The sequence below is a fragment of the Psilocybe cubensis genome, chromosome 5 (genome assembly GCF_017499595.1).
Source record: "Psilocybe cubensis strain MGC-MH-2018 chromosome 5, whole genome shotgun sequence".
Taxonomy (NCBI): Eukaryota; Fungi; Basidiomycota; class Agaricomycetes; order Agaricales; family Agrocybaceae; genus Psilocybe; species Psilocybe cubensis.
The window spans coordinates 2,020,056-2,041,960 of record NC_063003.1 but is presented as its reverse complement, the minus strand read 5'-3'; the positions used below and the strand labels follow the sequence as shown (position 1 = coordinate 2,041,960).

The 21,905-nt window shown below is 48.1% G+C and overlaps 5 protein-coding genes across 5 annotated transcripts; 2 read left to right on the top strand and 3 right to left on the bottom strand.

Moving 5' to 3' along the window:
* Positions 1-11,073: 11,073 nt before the first annotated feature.
* On the top strand, positions 11,074-11,816 carry JR316_0006111 (uncharacterized protein; the record flags this gene model as incomplete). The annotated part of the gene is made up of 5 exons (XM_047891860.1): positions 11,074-11,131; positions 11,183-11,295; positions 11,340-11,534; positions 11,591-11,664; positions 11,726-11,816. 5 exons carry the CDS (start codon positions 11,074-11,076, stop codon positions 11,814-11,816), a joined length of 531 nt encoding a protein of 176 aa, XP_047749209.1.
* Positions 11,817-12,039: 223 nt separating this feature from the next.
* JR316_0006110 (Tetratricopeptide repeat protein 9A) lies at positions 12,040-13,097 on the bottom strand (the record flags this gene model as incomplete). The annotated part of the gene is made up of 8 exons (XM_047891859.1): positions 12,040-12,143; positions 12,204-12,287; positions 12,338-12,461; positions 12,514-12,606; positions 12,671-12,764; positions 12,819-12,847; positions 12,914-12,933; positions 12,986-13,097. The coding sequence occupies 8 exons, from the start codon at positions 13,095-13,097 to the stop codon at positions 12,040-12,042; spliced, it is 660 nt and encodes a 219-aa protein (XP_047749208.1).
* A 240-nt stretch (positions 13,098-13,337) lies between these two features.
* On the top strand, positions 13,338-13,656 carry JR316_0006109 (uncharacterized protein; the record flags this gene model as incomplete). The annotated part of the gene is made up of 2 exons (XM_047891858.1): positions 13,338-13,431; positions 13,490-13,656. The coding sequence occupies 2 exons, from the start codon at positions 13,338-13,340 to the stop codon at positions 13,654-13,656; spliced, it is 261 nt and encodes an 86-aa protein (XP_047749207.1).
* A 4,041-nt stretch (positions 13,657-17,697) lies between these two features.
* On the bottom strand, positions 17,698-20,086 carry JR316_0006108 (uncharacterized protein; the record flags this gene model as incomplete). The annotated part of the gene is made up of 3 exons (XM_047891857.1): positions 17,698-19,222; positions 19,384-19,769; positions 19,826-20,086. The coding sequence occupies 3 exons, from the start codon at positions 20,084-20,086 to the stop codon at positions 17,698-17,700; spliced, it is 2,172 nt and encodes a 723-aa protein (XP_047749206.1).
* Positions 20,087-20,217: 131 nt separating this feature from the next.
* Positions 20,218-21,823, bottom strand: JR316_0006107 (Transcription factor iws1; the record flags this gene model as incomplete). The annotated part of the gene is made up of 6 exons (XM_047891856.1): positions 20,218-20,259; positions 20,480-21,032; positions 21,097-21,328; positions 21,382-21,651; positions 21,705-21,768; positions 21,821-21,823. 6 exons carry the CDS (start codon positions 21,821-21,823, stop codon positions 20,218-20,220), a joined length of 1,164 nt encoding a protein of 387 aa, XP_047749205.1.
* Between the last annotated feature and the right edge of the window lie 82 nt (positions 21,824-21,905).

Below are 21,905 nucleotides of genomic sequence, written 5' to 3'. Positions count from 1 at the left end.
TAGTCGGGGATTGTGTCGATGTGAGTCGTACGTTCGGATCCATAGGCAGGGAAACGGGCTTGAGGTCCTGAAGGCCATATCGACGAATTATCGAGTCGATATACGATCGTTGGGAGAGGTAGATGCGACGCGCAGCGCGGTCGCGGATGATCTCGATGCCCAAGAGCCAGTGTATGTTGCCTAGATCCGTGATATCAACGTGCTGACTAATCGCAATTTTGAACTCAGCTATGAGCTCAGTCCGCGTTGCCACGATTGTGCAATCATCAACGTGTACCAACACGATGACCAAGTCTCCTCGCCCTCCCTTCCTCACGAACACCGCCTGGTCGACCGCGCACCTCGAGAAGCCGAGGTGCTTCACCATTATCTCGACGAGCCGTTCGTACCAACGCCGACCCGCCTGCTTCAAACCATACAGGGCTTTTCGAAGACGATAGACCGGGGTAGAGGAGGATGAGGGTGCGACAGCGTAACCAGGCGCTTGTCGCATGTAGATGATTTCGTCGGACTTGAGGACTCCATTCAGGTACGCTCCTTTGATGTCAATTTGCTGAATTTCGTAGTCGTTGATGGCAGCAACAGCAAGTACTGCCCGGATCGATGCAAGACGCGTGTCAGGGTTTCTCCAGTTTCCCCTCTTTATCTTCACAGAATTATCTTATCCTTTCATTATCTTATCAATTATCTGATTAGATAGTTTATTTCTTTCATCACAGCCTTCTTGCTCCACTTCTTTCTAGTAAATTCTATATGATTCCTAGTCTTACTCATCCTTTTTCTATATGATGTCACTTTTATTCTTTAACCTTCCTTTATGATGTAATGTAGGGAATATTCTAGAATAGCTGTAGAGTATAAATACTGGACTTGTAGGTAGCTGTAGCTTCAGCTTCAATCTCTTAGGATATCCACTATCATTGGTGTGATCTCTTAGAACCATTGAATCTCTCTCACTCTCTTATTCTCTCTTTGCTCTCTTACTCTCCCTCTGCTCTCTCTTTCTCTTTCTTGCTTAATCTTTGTTGGTGGCCTTGTCACACTGATTATAGTGTTGCCCTGACAGAAGATTGAAGCTCTCTCAAGACAACTCCACCATCTCTCTTTCAACACCAAACTCTTCACCTCTTCAACCTCTTCAACACCATCACCTCAACCTTCTTCCTCCACTTCCAACCCACCAACCTCTTCATCAACCTCTTCACCAATCTTCTTACCAATCTCTACATCTCCACCAATCTTCAACATCCTCCTCAAAACCTTTCCTCAAGACCTTTCCTCAAGACCTTTGGCTCATCATCTTTCCTACTCTCTGTTGTGTGCTGTGTGTGAACTTAGTAGATAGGGATACCAACTGTTGGGGCAGACACAGTCCTACTAGTGTTCTGTTTTTGGTGGTCTAGGAAATATCCAGTAACCCTGTGATCCTAGGTTTAGAGCCCTGAGTGGTGTGACAACTGGGTATCCAGTAGATAGATATTTTTTTTAGAATACTTAGTATAGTTTCAAGGGCACTTTCAGTAGATAGCTTCTCCCACACACACATCAGAGAGCCTACCTACCCCTACCCATGGACATGGACCCCTCCCAATTGCCTCCCACCACTCCTTCTGTGGAAGAGCTCATGCATCAGGTCCAGCTCCTTACCCAAGAGTTGAATTTTCTTAGACAGCAGCAGCAGTCATTATCCACTCCACCACACCCTCAGCAACCAGTCAGTCAGTCACCATCACCACCACCACCACCACCACCTGCTGCTCTAGATATTCACTCTTTCCCTACTCCTCATGTTGCCCCTTCCTGTTCACACTCTGCCATTAAAGTCTCACCTCCAGATCCATTTGATGGTTCTATGGAGAAGGCAGAAAACTTCCTCAGTCAGCTTAAATTATATTTCTATGGGAAAGGGATTACAGATGACTTTCAGAAAGTTATTTGTGCTCTATCTCATATGAAAGGAGGTACTGCTGGGAAGTGGGCATATGAGAAGACTAAAGTAATAGACAATGCTCAGTCCCAAGAAGGTCTTTGGGCTGATTTTGTTTATGAATTTAGGGAAGTGTTTGCAGATCCAGACCCCTCCAACACAGCTAAGCATAAAATGCACATGCTCAAGCAAGGCAGACAGACTGCTGATGAGTATGTTGCTAGCTTCAGGGCTCTGATCTCAGATACTGGGTATAATGATGCTGCTTTGGTAGACCAATTCAAGGCTGGGCTTAATGAAAATCTTAGGAATGCAGTCTACTATGTTCCTGACATGCCCAAAACCTTGGATGGATGGATTAAATGGAGTACTAGGCTAGATAGGCAGTGGAGACAGAGTGAGGCCTTTACCAAGTCTCTTTCCTCCTCCTCTTCTTCTCCCTTCCTTAAAGCCCCAACTCCCAAGGCTGTTCCTAAGCCTACTCCAAATCCTCCAGTCTTTTCCAACAGCAGCTCAAGGACCTTTGGTGCTCAGGCAAAGCAACCAGATGTAGTTCCCATGGAGGTTGACTCTGGATGGAAGTCAGTTAGGCCAATTGTTTGCTTCAAGTGCAGAAAACCTGGTCATAAGGCTGTAAACTGCAGGTCATCAGTTAACATCAATGCTATGACCCATGAAGAACTGGCTGACTACTTTGGGAAATTAATCTTGGAAGGCAAGGAGCAGAAAGATGAGGAAAAGAAAAATTTTTAGAAGCACCATTGGTGAAAGACATGTCCCAATGGAATAGATTTAATGTACTAGAAAATGAAATTGACAGACTTGATCCTCAGTCTTCAGATTCTGGTGCAGAAATCATGTCTTCTTCTTCCTCTCTTTCTACCTTCCCTGAAAAGATCTACATCCTCAACCATAATCCTAAAACCTCTACCCATTTGTCTGTCATCTTAAAGACAATGGACACAGAGAAAAGGTTATCTGTTGATGCTTTGCTTGATTCTGGAGCTACTGGCCTCTTTCTGCATTCTGGTTTTGTGAAGTATCATAATCTCAACACAAGGAAACTTCCTAGAGCCATTCCAGTCTATAATGTTGATGGTACTCTCAACAAGAGTGGCTCTATCCATGAGGAAGTAGACTTAATTATGGTACACAAAAACCATACAGAAAGGGCCACCTTTGCTGTTTGTGACTTGGGAGACAAATCTGCTATCATTGGACATACTTGGCTTTGGCACCATAATCCAGATGTTGATTGGAAGACAGGGGATGTCCAGTTTATTAGATGTCCCTCTGACTGCCAAATGGAAGCCAAAAGAGCCAGAAGAAAGAGGCAGAGAATAGCTGCAGTCAAAAGGAGGAAACTCCCTCAATTTGATGAAGAAGAAGATGATTCTATTGAAGATTCTTCTGATTCTGAGATTGAGCCTGAGGATAGAATTTTTATCTCATACCTTCATCCTCAGAAGCAGTCTATTAATGCTACTTCTACTATGTCTCAAAGATTAGCAGAAGAGTCTCATCAGCAAGCTGATTCCCCTAAGAAAACCTTTGAAGAAACTGTTCCTAAGCACTATCATCAGTTTAAAGGTGTTTTTTCAAAGGAATCTTTTGATAGGCTACCAGACAGAAAGCCTTGGGATCATGCTATTGAGCTGAAACCTGGTTCTGAACCTTACAGATCCAAGATTTATCCTCTTTCTCCCAATGAACAAAAGGAACTTGATGCCTTTTTAGAGGAAAATCTGAAGTCTGGCAGGATTAGACCCTCCAAGTCACCTATGGCCTCCCCTGTATTCTTTGTCAAGAAGAAGGATGGATCTCTTAGGCTTGTCCAGGACTATAGGAAACTGAATGAAATGACCATCAAGAACTCCTACCCCCTTCCATTGATTTCTGACATCATCACCAAACTCAGCAAAGCCAAATACTTCACCAAACTTGATGTTAGGTGGGGATTTAACAATGTCAGAATCAAAAAGGGAGATGAATGGAAAGCAGCCTTTAGAACCAATAGAGGGCTGTTTGAACCATTGGTCATGTTCTTTGGTTTAACCAATAGTCCTGCTACCTTCCAAACTATGATGAATGATATCTTTATTGAGCTCATTGATGGAAATGTTGTCATTGTCTACATGGATGACATTTTAATTTTCACTGAGACTCTTGATCATCATAGAGAGGTAGTCAAGCAAGTTCTGCAAATCTTAGAACAGAACAAACTCTACCTTAAAGCAGAGAAATGTGAATTTGAAAAGGAAAAGATTGAATATCTTGGACTAATCATTTCACAAGGCAGGATTGAGATGGATCCTGTCAAGGTAGAGGGAGTTTCTAAATGGCCTGAACCTGAAAATGTCAAGGATGTCCAATCATTCTTGGGATTTGTTAATTTTTATAGAAGGTTCATAGAGGATTTTGCAGACATTGCTAAGCCCCTTCATGAATTGACAAAGAAAGGAACAGTCTGGAGATGGAGTCTTAGACAGCAGGAAGCCTTTGACCAGTTAAAGAAGAAAGTCACTTCTTCACCTGTCTTGATTTTCCCTGATGATAACAAGCCATATAAAGTTGAAGCAGACAGTTCAGATTATGCTACTGGGGCTGTTTTATCTCAGGAAGGATCAGATGGGAAATGGCATCCTGTAGCCTTTATGTCTAAGAGTCTATCTGAAGTAGAAAGGAATTATGAGATCCATGACAAAGAGATGCTGGCTATTATCAGAGCACTAGATGAATGGAGACATTATCTTGAAGGAACCCAACATTCCTTTGAGATTTGGACAGACCACAAAAACTTAGAGTACTTTATGGTTGCCCAAAAGCTCAGCAGAAGGCAAGCCAGATGGTCACTCTTCCTGTCCAGATTTGATTTTACTCTTCATCATAGGCCTGGTAAAAGATCTCTTAAGCCAGATGCTTTGTCTAGGAGACCAGATCATAAAAAGGGAGAGAATGATAACCAAAATGTAGTTCTCCTCAAACCTTCCTACTTTAAAATCCAGGCTCTCAAGCAGGGCCATGCTACCATTACTGGTGCAGAAAATGATCTTCTTAAGAAGATTAGAGAAGCTAAGGAGATGGATGAAAAGGTGGTCAAGGCAGTTCAGGAGCTCAAGAAATCTTCTACCAAGAAGATTGAAGGACAGGAATGGTCAGAAGAACAAGGCCTTATTCTCTACAGGGGGAAGGTGTATGTTCCCAAGGACAAAGATCTTAGAAGAAAGATTGTGGAACTGCACCATGATGCCTTCATTGCTGGACATCCAGGGAAATGGAAGACAATTGAGCTAGTCTCTAGGAATTATTGGTGGCCAGGAATGTCACATTTTATTGCAGCCTATACCAGAGGTTGTGATAGATGCAACAGAACCAAAACCTTTCCAGCCAAACCTCTTGGCCTTTTAATTCCTACTGAGATTCCCTCTGATGTCTGGCAATGCATCTCTGTGGACTTTATTATGGGGTTACCAGAATGTCAAGGGTATAATGCCATTATGGTGGTTGTGGATAGACTTAGTAAAATGATCCACATTATCCCTACTACAGATGAAGTCACTTCTGAAGGGACAGCCAGACTATACAGAGATTATATCTGGAAACACCATGGCTTACCCATTAAAATTCTGTGTGATAGAGGTCCACAGTTTGTCTCAAGGTTTATGAAAGAACTCAACTCAATACTTGGTATCCAGACAGCCTCATCTACAGCCTACCATCCCCAAACTGATGGTCAGACTGAAAGAGTTAACCAAGAAATTGAGCAGTATCTTAGACTCTTTATAAACCATAGACAAGATGATTGGGTTGAATGGTTAGCTCTAGCTGAATTCTCTTATAACAATAGAGTTCAGGCTTCAACCAGGCAGACACCATTCATGCTCAATAATGGCAGACATCCCAGAATGGGCACTGAACCCCTTAGAGATAGTAAAATGGACACTGTGGATACCTTTGTGAAAAATATGGAAGAAGCCAGAAAAGAAGCAGAGTCTGCACTTAGAAAAGCTGCTGATGATATGGCTAAATTCTATAATAGACACAGAGGTACTCCAACTCAGTACAAAGTTGGGGATTTGGTATGGTTAGATGGCAAGGACCTCAAAACTGATAGGCCCTCCAAGAAATTGGATGATAAAAGATATGGGCCTTACAAAATTACCAAAGTTATTAGCCCTAATGCCTATGAGCTTAAGCTGCCATCTACCATGAAAATCCATCCAGTGTTCAATGTGGTTAAACTTCTACCTTATTACCCAGATATTGTAGGAAGAAAGCCTCCTTCTAGACCACCTCCTGTCATTCAAGGAGAAAATCCTGAGTGGGAAGTTGAATTTATCAAGGACAGCAGACTTTTTAGAAACAAACTTCAATATTTGGTCAAGTGGAAGAACTATCCTAATGAAGAATGCACTTGGGAGCCTGCAGAGCATTTGAAAAATGCTTCTAAGGCTATCAAGGACTTCCATGCCAAACATCCTTCAGCACCTAGAAGGATTTCTGCTGTGACCTTTGATAGACTTTCTTTCACTCCTATTATTAACTTTACTGAACCTCCTCCTCTTCTTAAACCCTCTAAACTAACCCATCCATGTGCACATTGTGGAAAATGTGCCTTAGAGAGGGGGTGATGTCAGGGTTTCTCCAGTTTCCCCTCTTTATCTTCACAGAATTATCTTATCCTTTCATTATCTTATCAATTATCTGATTAGATAGTTTATTTCTTTCATCACAGCCTTCTTGCTCCACTTCTTTCTAGTAAATTCTATATGATTCCTAGTCTTACTCATCCTTTTTCTATATGATGTCACTTTTATTCTTTAACCTTCCTTTATGATGTAATGTAGGGAATATTCTAGAATAGCTGTAGAGTATAAATACTGGACTTGTAGGTAGCTGTAGCTTCAGCTTCAATCTCTTAGGATATCCACTATCATTGGTGTGATCTCTTAGAACCATTGAATCTCTCTCACTCTCTTATTCTCTCTTTGCTCTCTTACTCTCCCTCTGCTCTCTCTTTCTCTTTCTTGCTTAATCTTTGTTGGTGGCCTTGTCACACTGATTATAGTGTTGCCCTGACAACGCGAAACGGGCGCAAACGTGTCGAAATAGTCGACACCCCGGCACCTGGGAGAAGCCTTGCGCGACGAGACGCGCCTTGTAGCGTACGACATTGCCCGCGGCGTCCTTTTTCGCGCGAAACACCCATTTCGAACCGACAATATTCGTGTTCTCAGGTGCGTCAACAATCTCCCACGTCCCTGCTTTCTTCAGCAGTTCCATTTCCTCATCCATTGCAGCCTTCCACAGCAACCAGTCGGGGCGCCTTTTCGCCTCCGACAACGACCGTGGTTCGAGCGCCTCTGCTTCCGCAACATCAGCCACCAGTGCATATACGTCGTCGTACTCGACGACATTGTATTCGGCAAGGAGGGATGCATCCTCCCCCTCAACATCGACGGATCGTGAAGACGAGGGAGCAGGAGGTTCGGTGGAGGGTACCGTGATGCCCCTGGTGATTCTGGGGTCACTCGGGCGATGGGATGCGACACCGACGCCTTCGAGGATGTCGCGGATGCGTCGGGTGGGCTTTCGAGCACGTTTTGGACGTGCCTCGGGCTCTGAGGCACTGTCTGTGGCGTTATCGGGGTCGATTTCGACGCGAGGTGTTGCTTGGGATGCGGTAGGGGTTTCCTGAGGTTCTGCGGGAGTTTCGATAGGCTGATTTGCAGCCTGGTTGTCGGTGAGTCCGTCTGTCTTCGCCTCGACTATTTCCCATTCCTCCCCCTCGAGACGAGAGACTGACGAGAGTGTTTTGTCATAATAGACATTACGCTCCACCGTCACTGTCTTTTTATCCGGCCAGTACACCCTCACACCCTTTGATTTCTCGTCAACGCCCAGCCATCGTCCCTCCTTCACCCGCCCACCCAGCTTCATAGCATCCGTCTCCAGTCGCACCCACACCTTTTCGCCGAACTCGCGCAGCTCGCTGAGGTCGGGTTTCTTGCCAAATGCGGCCTCGTAGGGTGTCACACCCTTGAGCGCCTTCGTGGACGTGCGGTTCAATAACCAGACGACGTGACGACATGCCTCGCCCCACAATGATTTCGGAAGGCCACTGGCATGCAGAAGCGCACGCACACGCTCGATGATGGTGCGGTTACGCCGTTCCGCGACGCCGTTAAACTGCGGTGTGTCGTGGACGGTCTGTTTCTGAATGGTGCCTCGGGTCTTCAGGTGAGCAACAAATGCCTTCCCTTCATATTCGCCACCCTTATCTGAGTGCAGGCACTTGATGCGAACACCAAACTGGGTCTCGCACCAAGCCTCGTACTCTCGATAGGCTTCGAAGGTGTCGGATTTGAGACGGAGCAGGTACAATCGGGTGAGTCGCGTAGCGTCATCTGTAAACGTGACGTAGTAGCGCTTACCACCCTTTGTTTCTACCGGTGCAGGTCCCCACAGATCTGAATGGATCTCGTCGCCAAACGCCGCCGCTCGCTCACCACCTCGTTCCTTCGCCACCGGCCGCCGCGTCGCTTTTGCATAGACGCATGATTCGCAAAAGAAGGCCTCGTTGTTCGAGGCTGTGGCAAGACGAACACCAGTCACGAAGCCCTTTTCGACAAGGCGCTTCGCCGTTTCGGGCGCAATATGGCCCATTCGACGGTGGAACTGGTCGAGCGTGATCTGCTCGACCACAGCATTGGCTGCGTCGGCCTCATGTGCCACGCGATACATCCCCTTCGAGTTGATGGGGATGCTGCCCACGCGCTCGCCCTCGGGGCCGGTAATGGTGCACTTGCCATTGCCGAACGTGGCTGAAAAGCCATTCTGGTCGAGCCGTCCGATGGAAATGAGGGTGTACCCTACCTCCGGCGAGTAAAGGACCTCGGTAAGTGTCAGTTTATTGACATCTACCCCGTCTGGGACATCAATAGTCATTGATCCAACCCCCGTAGCACAGAATTCGCCTTTGTTTGCAGCACGTAGGGATAGGGGAGAGGTTTCCGTGAGGGTATCGAAGTCCTCACGGTAGGGCGAGATGTGGCGAGTGGACCCGGAGTCATAGATCTCCACTCGAGGTGCGTGATTAGCGGCTGCAGCATCGAGCGTCGCACTAATCTCATCGATTATAGCGTGCGCACCCTCCTCGACGTCGTCCAACAGCTCTGCAAACTCATCAGAGTCCCACGCGGGGTCATCAAAGTCGCCTGCATCACTTCCCACCTCCGAAAAGTCATCGCCGTCCATCAACGCGACCTCACCCTCATCATCCGCCTCCCCCTCACTCTCCGAATCCGTCTTCGACACAGACTGGAGATCCGGCAGAGAGTCTGCCTCCGAAACAGTCGCCATGAACACAGCATGCACACCGTCGCTGTCAGACTCCGTTTCGAGCACGGCGTGTACGTCGCCGGCCTTCTTGTTGCCTGCCCAGTTGTCATTCGACTTCTCGCCTTTCAGCGGCTTCGGGCAGTTTCGCTTGAAATGCCCCTTCTCGCCACAGTTATAACAGGCGCCGCGCGGCTTCGAGTCGCGTTTCGAGGTCGATTTCCCGGCCGGTTTGCCTTTCGACGACGCAACACCCATGGACAAGGCCTCGTCCTTGTCATCGTCCTTCGACTTTCCCGTGCGTCGGCTGCGCTGCGTCTTCTGACGCTCGAATTCCTCGGAGATGAGAGAAATAAGGACGTCAGGAGACAGAGTCTTTGTCGGGGCAAACAAACGGGCCGAAGCGAGTTGGTTAGATGCGAAATTGGACAGGTTGATGGGGAGGGACGAAATGATAACGGAACGGTAATCTTTTTCGTCGATATCAACACCGACAGAAGCTAGCTCCTCTCGTTTCACTCGCAGGTTGTCGAGGAACTCGCGAACGTTGCCCTTGTCGGGGCACTTCGACTCGAGGAATCGGGTTCGAAGATCCGTCTGCGCATATGCGCCCTTTTCCGTATACTCGGCCACAATAGCCTCCCAGCGCTCGCGGACGAATCGCTTCGAGTGCACACGCATTAGCGTCGAGTCGGGAATCTTCTGCGTGAGCAGATACTTCGCCGACAACTCGTCCTTGTCCCACTTCTGCTGTGCGGCAAGGTCCTCGGCAGAGGGCTTTGGCGTTGTTTGTACCACGGCAGAGGTGGCAGGCGCGCTTTCGGGGGCGGTCGCAGGTACAACCACAGGAGCAGGAGACACGTCGGACACCTCAGGACGTGTCGACGAGCCGTCAAAGTGGTCCCAGAGACCCTTTGCCTCAACAGCGTCCTGGAAACGGACCCGGAAGATGGCCCAATTCACGCCCGTAGCATCCAGCTTTGGAATGGACGACGGCAGCGTGTCCGAGAGCACGGCAGTAGTGGTTACAGCAGACATGTTGACAGTAGGTACAGAAATTCACGAGGTAAGGCTTTAATTCAAGTTTAAGCAATGGGGCCGGGGCCCATAACCTGTAAGAAAACTAATACGAGCTCAGTCGTGTTCGAACAGAACGACTGATATTGAGTAAATACCTAATACGAGCTTTGTACAAAGTAAGTGAGAAGTAAATAAGAAACAAATAATAGAATCTCACCTCAGTCGTGTTCGAACAGAACGACTGAGGTTCGAGAGAACGAAGCACGCGCATTTATATGCGCGTGTAGCTAATGTACATAGATAGTAACAACTATGAAACACGGAGTATATACAGTAGAATAACTGAGAAACCAAAATGGAATAGTGGCGAAAGCGCCCGAGAATGTACAGAACAAAAGGTATAATACAGATAATAAGATGTACATACTTGTGGCGGTTTGTGGATGCCCTGGGCAGGGCTATCGTACGCGCGCCGAGTGCTCGATGCGTTTGCGTATTGAATATCTCACAGAATAGCCAATGGATCTAAGGCATACAAACTAGTGGGGAGCTTCGTATCAACCCCTTTAAACTGGTATGTTCGAGAGTGACTAATGTTAAGAAGATACACTAATATTTGGACAATTCGTGTGTCAGGGCAGTGATCACAGGGACCAATTCGGCGTTCAAAAATATCTCTGACCTGCAGGACACTACAATAGGTATTTCAAGATACGGAAGGTTAGGTATTTTCATGTGAAAGATGATGAAATGCGCTAATCTTACCGCAACGCAGCGGGAGTTACACTATGGCATATGTCATGGCGCTCCAACAAGGGTGGCCAACAGATAACTTGAAGTTTAAAGGTAAGACGCTGGTATTTTGCAGGGAATAATCTAAATAAATTCAATTAATAGTGAACAATGATATTCGCGGTCTGCTTGACTCTGTAAACGATGGCTCCACGAGTGCATTCATGTGGGAGTGGTTTACGACCAAACCGTTCGTCGATGCTGGGGAAGCACGGTTTGTAAGTGATTAAATGTTATTTCAAATTAATGCTAATGAAATCAGATTGGTTCAGTCCCTACACCTTGGCCATCGTGGCTTATTGCCGCACACCCAGAGCGGGCCAAATCATCAGACGCCAAAGCTTTCCTCGACGGTTTAACAACTTTCGTAAATGGATTCGACTCTGAAGAATCACGATCAACCAAAAATGTGGCGTTTATTGAAGAAAAATTCGGGTATCCCAGAGAGGATATTGAGGTAGGAATCTGTGCATCCAAAACTATACTGTTTATCTGAGGTGTCATATACAACAGGCTTGGTTAAAAACCGTCAAATATCCTCAGAGTTGTTCAGAAATACCCACAACGGTTATTTCGGACACCCTCAGGTAAGCTCCAATCAATTTCTTGCTTCAAGGCGGGTCTGAATGAACTTTGCATTTGCAACAGCGTGCTTGAGAAGGCTGGTGTTGTCAAACAACCAGAAGGAGGTTTCAATGTGGACGACTTTGTCAACAAAGAAGTTGTCAGCTTGACTTGATCCCAAAGTAAATGAATATTAACAGGCTTGGGAGACCGTGACCAAAGAATGTACGAAGAAGTAATTGTATTACAGTTGGTATACGAGTTCCGATTTGGTGTGGAGAATTGTTCCAGCGATGGAATCGTCAATGAAAATGACCAGGATATTGATACAGATGGTGCAAAGCAACAAGACAGCGACAGAAAGTGAAGAGACCCCGCAAGATAACTAGGAGATGCGTTTAATCAGACACTTCTTCGATGAAGCTACCTTTGTTTTCCGTGGGTATCGCGGCATCGTCATTAAATAATGCCTCTCCCTTCTTCTCGGCCTTGTTAAGGAAACCTTTTTGACAAGTTAGTGTACGGGATACTCCAGAAGGACCGCAGAGATGAGTAGACGCACCCTTCATTTTCTTTTTGTGGACACGTTCCCGCTCCTCGTCGATAGCACGTAACCTAGCAATTTCCTGGTCAACAAGTGGGCCATCTGATCAAGGCATCAGTATGAGTCATCGATAGTTGGACGATGAATCTTACCTGTTGGGTTCTTTGTTTTGAGATCTTCTAGGATCTTCAGGGCCTTTTCAAAAAAGCCTTGCTCGCCCAATCCCTTTCCTTTACGGAACATTGCCTTGTAATTATTTTCATTCTTCGCCAAGGCCTAACAACGAATCATTTAATACAGACATTTAAGAGTTTGGTATGCGACAGACCTTGTCTGCAGTTTCTACAGCTCTCCTCCAATTCTGGTTCTTCAAATGGCAGGCAGACATATTAGCGTAGATCTTTTCCAAGATATCGTCGACCTTGAGTAACAATTGAGTAATGCCATGAGTCTTTGTGTACTGGGTAGACTGGGGTATATTATACCTCTGTCTTTTCTTTCACTGCTGCGCCTTTAGTGGGATCCGAAGAAGCAGGGTCGGCGGGTCTGGAAGGACCACTGATGTTCTGCAGTGCATTCCTAGAGATCGAGCATTCTTTAATCTCATATATTGGACTTGTAAATCCATCTTACTTATCCAGTCCTAACAGATACATGAGCGCCTGATTAAACCAGAAGTACATGTCAGATATATGTAACAGCCAGGGGATGATACACAATGTGATCACCTCATGGTAAGATTTTAATGCTATGTTGGGCATATTCAGAACAACGTATTTCAGCTATCATACAGCACTTACCATCTTTCACATTTCCTAGTTTGAATGCTTGGTCTCCTGCGTCTTTCTTTTGTTTCGCGATTGCAATTTTCTGGGCGGTCGCTGATGGTACATCAGATAAAGAGTCAGCCATTGAATGGATTTGAGTATAGATGAGGCGATAGACTAAGATTCAGAGAGGAATGGACGAACAGAAGTACAATAGTCAAATGAATGGAAAAGGTACTGAAGATGTGTTCAAGTCAATATTATCGCGTATGAGGCTGTGCTATCTGTATACGCATGCTTGGCCAGCCGAACCACGAATCTCCGAACAACCTGTGGTCGTTGCGGTCATCGTCGTCGTCGTTGTCCTCCCTAATTATACCATAAAATGCCGCTACTTTCTACTGTCGTAGGCTTCTCATTTGTTGGCCTTGCGGCGAGAATGGGACAATTGTCCATTCAAGGACGCAATCTCTACTCCAGTGCGTCCTGTTATTGAACACTTTCTCATCAGCCTGTAGCCTTACTATGCCTTTGCAGACCCCGGAGGACATTTGATATCAATGGGCGCATTTGGATTTGCTGGATATCTTGCTCACAAATGGGACGTGCGGTCATCTGAAGTACTTGCCAAGAAGCGCGCAGAACTTAGAGAACGGCGGCAAAAGGCCCTTGAAGCAGCTGCTGAGATGCACGCTGAGGCATGAAGAGGGTTGGAAGGCCAGAATAGCTGCAGTAGATCTGGGACATATTGTGTGTTTCCTTGTTATTCTCCATTAAATAGACTGACTGACTGATGGCATTCGTTGACTTGTCAGAAACTAGAACTGGTGTAGTTCGTGAATAAAAGCAATAGAAACGAGAGGAAAAACATTATAAAAGCATCCTTTCACGGCGCTGGATTCATATTTGCAAAACTGGTAAAGATATTTTCAACGTACTAACGAATGCCGACAGTGTTCAACCGTGCTAAGCTTTCCGACCGGACTATATGTTCTTCTTTCCTGTTTCATCCGTTCGTTTCCCTTGAGCCTTTACAAGACGCGAGTCATATCTGAGGCTTATTTTCTTGGTCAACACACTATGCTTCTAGACGACTCACTCTCAAGTAACTCGGCATATCAAGCACTTTCTGCTGGTCCAATATTCCTGCAACTGTCTTCTCAGCTCCCGAAACCTTCAGTCTCCTTGTGGCGTCCCAATTTATCCGGCTAATTCTCCTTACAGTATGGATATGGGTTAGTAAATACCTACAGCGGGGTTCTAGGATTTCCACACCACTATGCCGCGAGAACCACTACCCAGAATAACAAGCATCATTTATATCCACAATTCCTCAGCAATTTTGCAAGGATCTACACGCCAATTCTGCCCGGCGACGAACTGGAAGCGCGATATATATTGGTTTGATTGAACGTCCCGCTGGGTCCTCACATGGTCGTATTTCTTCCAGATTCGTTACGTCAATTAACATCTTTGCCAGCGCTGTCTTTCCGCCCGTGCCTTCACAAATTTAACTGCCTTTCAACATTCCAAGTAACGGCATCTCCGTTTTCTCAGGGTCTTCACGGATGGGCACGTTGGCCGCACGTACGCTACACTGCACACGAGCCCACGGCCTACAGCATCGAGGACACTGACAATCATCTACAACCCACATTTTTTATTCCGTCTTAGCGCAAACCTGAGCATAGTGCGTACATACCAGTGTCTATGGGTGGAATCTATGTGAGGAATACACTCGATGCTGTGTAGACTACCGTCGGCCATCTTGCTGGCCCTGGCGAGCAATTTACAATGCATTACAGGAGTTCCATATTTGTTCCACCCTAACACCCGCTGGCGTAGTGTACCATCAAGACATTATACATTCTTACGTGAAAATACGCCTTTATCAATTCTCAAAGGTTCTGCCCACTAAATGACAGCTATTCAGCGCATTACCTACCTGGTCCCGGAACAACATTCTGCATATGAACACTTACGACAATGAACCCACGAAACGCCCTCGAGGCTCGTCGGATGTGCCTGCCTCCTTCCGATTTGGCACGAGCCGTAACAACCGTGTTGCTCCCTCATTCATACGGGCAGTGCCCATCACACAATATTCACATTCAGACTTCTCACATTATCCTCACGCCAAAAAAAACATTCGAGAAAGGGAAGATTAGCACAACCCATTATGTGAAAATTTGATAGATGAAACTATGTAAGGAACACGGTAGATACGCAGTGTACGCGAAAAAAAAAGAAAAAGAGGACAGAGAGAGACACAAAACCGAGATTGAGAGAGAGAGAAAAGAGAAAAAGAGCAGCAAGAAAAAGTAAAGTCAAGCAATGTATATAATAAAGGCAGACCGAAAGCTAGCCAGAGGGATGAAACGACCCAATCAACACCAGCGTCAACGGAGAACGGAGAACGAGGGAAAAAGGGCGAAGGGGGGGTTACAAAAAGAAACGGGGTTGCTGAGAATAAGAAGCCCGAATGAAAGAAACATCGGAAAAGAAAAAGAATCAGATACTAAAAAATCAGAAAAGTACACGACTGATGTACGGATTCAATTGTAAACAAACACGACAGCAGCACAAAGGTAACAGAGCGGCGCCGAATAAGATGGAATCCACAGACGAAATTCAAAAGATTTTCAAAAAGAAATGAAACAGAAAACGAGCACAGGCAAAAAAAGTGGGATGAAGAGGAATGATGAACACGAGTTCACTGGTGACGCAGGAGTCGAAAAAAAGGGTTGTTGTTAGAAGGCAAACCTGAGCTGCCCGTATCAATGCAAATGCAGACTAGACTGCTCTTTATCTTCTGTTCTCCAAGAGAGAAAAAAGGGACAAGCCGAGCCTAGCGGGTGTGTGTTGTAGTTATCATCATTGAGGGGGGATAGTGATGACAATGGTGATGAGGAGGAAATGTTGTTGTTGTTGGTGTTACACGCTCGTCCAAAGCGAGAGATTCCGGGGGTTTGTATGGATGCAGTACGAGACAGTATGAGTGAGTGTTGAGAGAGACCGAGACCGAGAGACAAAAAAAAGACAGTGAGTGAGTGAGACAAAATGAGAGGACCGATGCCAGTCCCACAAGAGGGAGGCAAAGACGCCCGACAAGGATGTGATGGGGGCGCAGAAAAGAAAAGACAGTGAGTAATGAATCAGCAGAAACGCGAATGCGAATACGAATGAAAAAGTAAGGTGAAGACAAGGGAAAGTCGAAGGGGGCAAAGAGGTGTTAGGTAGTTTATGATAAATGTTCGAAGAGGATACAAAAAGGAGCGTGTTATGGATTCAACAAAAAGAAATAATGTGTTTCCAGAATCCACAAAATATAGGACAGAGGGAGTGTGTGGGGTCAGTGAGTTTCAGAATGGGTGGTAATACAGGTTCAAAAAAAGAAAGAAAAAAAGAGTGACAATGAGAATGCCAACATGAGGTGTCTCCAATGGTTTCAAAAGTTAACAGTTCCAGTTGAGTCAAAAAAGAGAGAAAAAAAAGGGAAAATGAGACAGAGAGAGAGAGAGGAAGGAAAAAGACCGAGCGACGAAAGCTCTGTTTGGGCGCGTACAAAATTGAGACGCGCATAGCATTCCAAGAGTAAGGTCCCAGAAATGTTATGCACAGGGGATTAGTGTGCACAGTAAGTCGATGTTGAGATGGAGATAATACAAAGCGGCGATCAAGTGTGATATGTGTGGTGTTGTGATTGGACGAGGGTGTGCAACTGCGAGTCGAGTATAGGGTGAGAGGTAGGGCACGGAACTGTCAAGTAGTATTGAATTGCCTCTGCGCAAGAGGACAGCAGAGCATATGCATGTACGTGTATGCGAGTGATGTTTGCAAGGGGGAAAAGCAGGGTGTCTCCGTGTATAAGCATTATGATGATATCAATACGCTCAGTGTCGGTGTAGGATGGGTAGATTGGTGCGCAGCGGGAAGATGACAGTGATGGGTGGGGAAAACGAGTCGCAAAAGAGGCTTGCAATGAATGGATGGGACGGCGGGTGATGGAGCATTGAACAAGGGGAATGCCAAAAAAAAAATGCAAAGTTTGAGTCAGAGTCAAATTGCTGATTGCTGATTGCTAAATTGTTGTTGTTCGGTCGTTGCTTGAAATTGAACAGAAAAAAGAGAAAAAAAATTGTATGAGATAGAGATGTATTGTTGATGATTGCTGTTGAGAGGGTTGCCAATGTCGGGAAAAATGTGTGGTCGATGTGAAGTCGAAGTCGAATGAAACGATGCTTGCAGTCGAAGCGAACCAGCGAAAACCAGCGAGTAACGAAAAATGAAACCATCCCGAGTAGTTGGTCAAATTTTTAAGTTTTTCGTAGTTTCGTCGGCCGTCGATTGTCGGCATTGAAGTCAAAGTCGAATGTCGAATGTCGAATTGGAATGGAATGGCGAATTTGGCGAATTGGTGGTGTTACACGAGAGAGAGAGACACTTTGTTCGAAAGAAGAAAAAAATTGTTGTTGATGGTGATACACAGTCCAGGAGCGAGCCTCCATCCCTCCGCTTTGTCCTCCTGAAGTAAACTTCTCCTTCTCCTTCCTTCCTTCCTTCTCCTTCTTCCTCCAGCTGATGTTGAGATTCTATACTGGAATTATTTTTTCGTTGTTGAAGTCGTCGTCGTCGGAGGTTCAAACCTTCCAACCTCGATACATTCTCTTCCTCTTCCTCTTCCCTCCTCGATCCCTTCTCTCACCTTCTACACCTCACGACGACGTGCTCGTCACTCCTCCCCCTCAATGCAACTGGAACGCACTCCCCAACAACCCCATCCCTTTCGGACTCCTCGCACCCACATCCAACCCCAACCCCGCACCCTGACTCTCCGCCTCACCCTCCTCTCCCGGCGCAACCAGACTCCCAAACGATATCCTCCTCCCTCCAGGCGCAAGCCTCCTCACCCTGCGCAGCGTGCGCACCTTGGGCGACACCTCCGGCGTCATCACAAGCGTCAGCGCAGGCGACAACGCACCCGGACCCGGACTCGCAGGCTCCGTCGAATCAGCAGCAGCCATGCTCATCACGGCCGGCGACCGCGTCACGTGCGAGTTGTAGGCGCATGCATGGGCGCCAACGGCGGGTCCGAGCACGGGCGCGGCGGGGGCGAGGGCCAATGCGCTGGCGCCTATTATATTGCCGTTTGCGTTTCCGGACAGGGTGGCTGCGGGGGCTAGCGGGCGGACGGCCCCGGGCGACGGCGAGCGCATCTTGGATGGGGCGGCAAGGGGCCCACGGTATGCAGATGGTGGAGAGGACGGCAAGCGTGGGGCGTTATTGTTGTTCTGCGTTGTTGCACGCAGGGGCGGCAGCTCGGCGCCGAACATGCTTGGATTCCTCTGCAGGTTCATGGGAGGAGGTCTAGCTCTAGGATGGGACTTTGCCTTGTTGTCTTGCAAAGTAAGATTATCCTTATTGTCCACCTTGCCTGTCTTGCTTTTGCTCGCACTCCCGTCCGCCTTATTAATCGAAGCAGGCGACGAGAGCTTGTTTGCCTTTGGACTCTTCACAGCACCCTCTCCCTCCTTTGCCAACGCAGCAACACCCTTGAGACGGGGCTTTGGGATCGCAGATGCCAACTTGGGCTTCGTCGCACCCGTTGGCGTCTTCACCGCAACAGGCGACGACGGTGCCGTCCCGGGGGAAGGCGGCGCAGAGCTCGGCGGCGACACCACCGACGGACTAGGAGGCACCGGTGCAGATACCACCGCCGCGCCGACTTTGGTCTTTGCCTTTTTTGCCCTCGTTGTACGCGCCTTCTCCTCCTCGTCCGAGGAGGGGTAGGAGCCTGACAGCTTCCGGGCATGCACACGCTCGGCTGCCATCGCCTCTTGTCTAGCCTCTTGAGCCAGCGCACCGTACGACGGCGCACGCTTGAACCCTGCGCGCTGGAGCGTAGGGGTGTCCTTCGGTGGCGGGGCGGGTGGGCCAGAGCAGAACGAGTCCGAACGCCTGACACGTTGGATGCGCGGGTCAGCAAGAGACATACCGTTGCTGCTGGTGCTCAGCAGCGAGCCGGAAGACAGCGTGGAGGCCGAGCGGCGTAGCACGCGGGGCGCCGAGGCGGATGAGGAGAGGGTAGAAAAGCTGTCGAGGGTGGTGGAGCTAGGGGTGGAAGACTGGTTGATGAGTGCGGGGACATCATTCGAGTGGGGTGGGGAAGAAGATCTGCGGTTTGCTTGCTGGGATCGGGGGATGCGGGAATATGGGTGATAGCTCGGGTTGGGGATTATCCGATCAGTACGTTGAAGGCGACTAGAAAGCCTATCGAAGGGGGAAAATTGTTTATGATGAGGATCCGCGGGCGGAGATGAAGGTACAGGGACAAAGAGAACAATGAAAGGGTGGGGTTGGGGGGAAGGGAGATGAAAGGAAAGCCAAACCAGTAGGTTCGCCAGAGATCAGCAAGAGATACGAAGACTTACTTTGCAATAGCAGAATTGTTCTTGATTTCAGAGAGCGTAGGTTTGATAAAGTCCATGCTAGACTGGCGGTAGAGGGGACGACGGGGCGCGATACCGACGCCTGTCAAAGGTTTCTCTTCGCCGTTGTGGAAATAAGAATAATTGGAGTCGTCATTAATTTCGACCTCCTCGGCAATGGCATGGCGGCGCTGCTCTGCAAGAGCCTCCTCTTTGGCATGACTGCGGGCGAGCTCGAGCAGCTTGACGCGTGTTGCGCGTATGGAATACGGCCACTCTGCGGGGCCCTTTGCATTTGAGACGCCCCTTGCGATTTTGTCAAGGAGATTAGAAGGGGGAACTGAACCGTTAAAAGGAGTGACAAGGTGGGCAGGCAAAGCATCTAGGGTCTGCGCGAGAAAGACTGTGAGTACAAAAACGCGAGAAAAACGGAAAAAATACGGACTCTTGAGAGCAGAAGGACGTGCTCCTGCTTCCACTCGACATCCATGTCGTCGGCATTTGAGCTGTTCCAGCTGTCAGTGCTGTTCCTGTTGGCAGAGGGCTGGTAGTAGACGGGAGGCAGTGGGGAGGAGCAGCTCCTAGGCGTATGGGGGGAAGCGGCAGAGTTGAGAGAAAGCAGGGAAGAGCGACGGGAGTTGAGCTGGGGATGGGGGAGAACGATGGCGAGAGGAGCGGGAGCGTGTGTGCGACGCGACGAGTGCATGGCGGAGGGGAAAATAGAGAAAAATAATAAATGAGTGGGCTGGCTTTGGTCGTTGGAAGCAGGGACCGACAACAGCTCAAGCGCGCAACCGCGGGGAGTAATTCAGAACAAACACTCCACAACACCACTTTTCATTCTCCGCTTGTCCCGATATGGACATTCTCCCTCGTGGCCTGCATGATATTAACTCAGCAAAGCTCGACACACAGCGCCAATCCCAGTGCGTCGCCCAGCACAGCGAGCAGAGGCTTTGTTTTCCTTTCGGGATCGCCAGCAACGTGTTGTGCAGCGTTTTGATGGCAAGGCATGAGGCGTTACGCGAGAAGAATAATTATAACATACATCCCTACATACATACACACGCCAAGCTGGCAGCTTCTACTTCATGCTCACCTTGCGCGTCAGACTCCGCAATCGCTCTGCATTCTTCCTCCGCCTCTCAATGTCCACATCCACGCTCACATTGCTCCGTCCAATTCCTGCGTTCATCTTGGGCGCCACCGTGTATGTCCCTAGCTCACGCTGTGGGATCATAACCGCGTTGCGCTTCACCCGGCCCTTCTCTTGTTCCTTCGCACGCGCCAGAATCGTATTCAGTCGCTCCCCTGCACGCGCATCCATGTCCGTCTCTTGCGCAACCGGCACGACGCGGTCCCGGTACGACGCCGACCGCTTGATGATGGGGCGAGACCACGCCGACACGAGGTCGCTTGCCGTACGCATGATGTCTGGTGTCACACGCTTGCACTTGGTGTAGAACAGTACAATGCGTCCAAGTCCGGATTCCTTCAGCACAGAGCTGTCGATAAACTCCATCTTCTTGATGATGTTGAAGAACTCGCGCTGGATGTTCAGGGCAGGAAGCGACCGATCAGGTAGTGGTTCCAACCACCGTCTGACTGCATCCAGAAGGTTGTTGTCGATCATAGACTGTGCGAGCGATGCTCTAATTTAGCCACGAGAGATGTTTAATTACACGCGAATTACTTTTTCAACAATCAGATACGCACTTTCGTAAGGTGTCCATTGCTTCTGGTAACAGTCGAAGCTTTGATGTGGCTGGCATCTTTTCGGTGTTGGCCCGGATGTCTTCTTCAGCTGCATTATTCATCGCCTCTCTTAACCTTGCAACTTCATCATCCGCAAAGTTGTCCAGAATCTCTTCATTTTTCTTTTTCTTTGGCTTGGACTTTTTGGTTTTCAAGATTTCATCCAGTCGCATGTCCAGGCGTGCTCTGCTGGCTGGACTTCATGTCAGGAAATGCAAGGAATAAAATTTGCAAGTCAATACTTACCTTGTTCAGGGGGCAGGTCTGCCAAGTCTACTTCAACAGGCGCCTTGCGCTTCCTCTTCCTCTGCACTTTGCCCTCACCACCATCTGCTGCCTTTTTCAGGCGCTTTTTAGTCTTGCCCGCGGCGGGCCGTTCTTGCTGATAGTCATCCTCAGAGTCGCCGCCGGTGGACTCGTACTCGTCCCGCGCTGAGACAGACGGGCGTTGCTTTGCTGGAGAGGGCTGGTGGTAGTGTTGCTGCTGCTGGTGCTGTTGGTGCTGCTGCTGGTAGTCTGCGAGGTGCCCGTGAGTGAGCTGCGGCGCTTGAAAACACAAAGACACTAACCCTCCTCCTCGTCTGAGAGCTCAGACTCTGAACCACCGAAAACTTCACGCTCAAGATCAAGACCCTGCGAAAAGCATCAGAATGCCGGCGGGGAAGGAGAAGATGAGGAGACGGACCATGGAGTGCCAATGTCAGTGGTGATGCGTGTTGGTGTGGTTGTTGCTGGAGCGGTGGTGTGTGGCGAGTTCGCACGCCACGAAA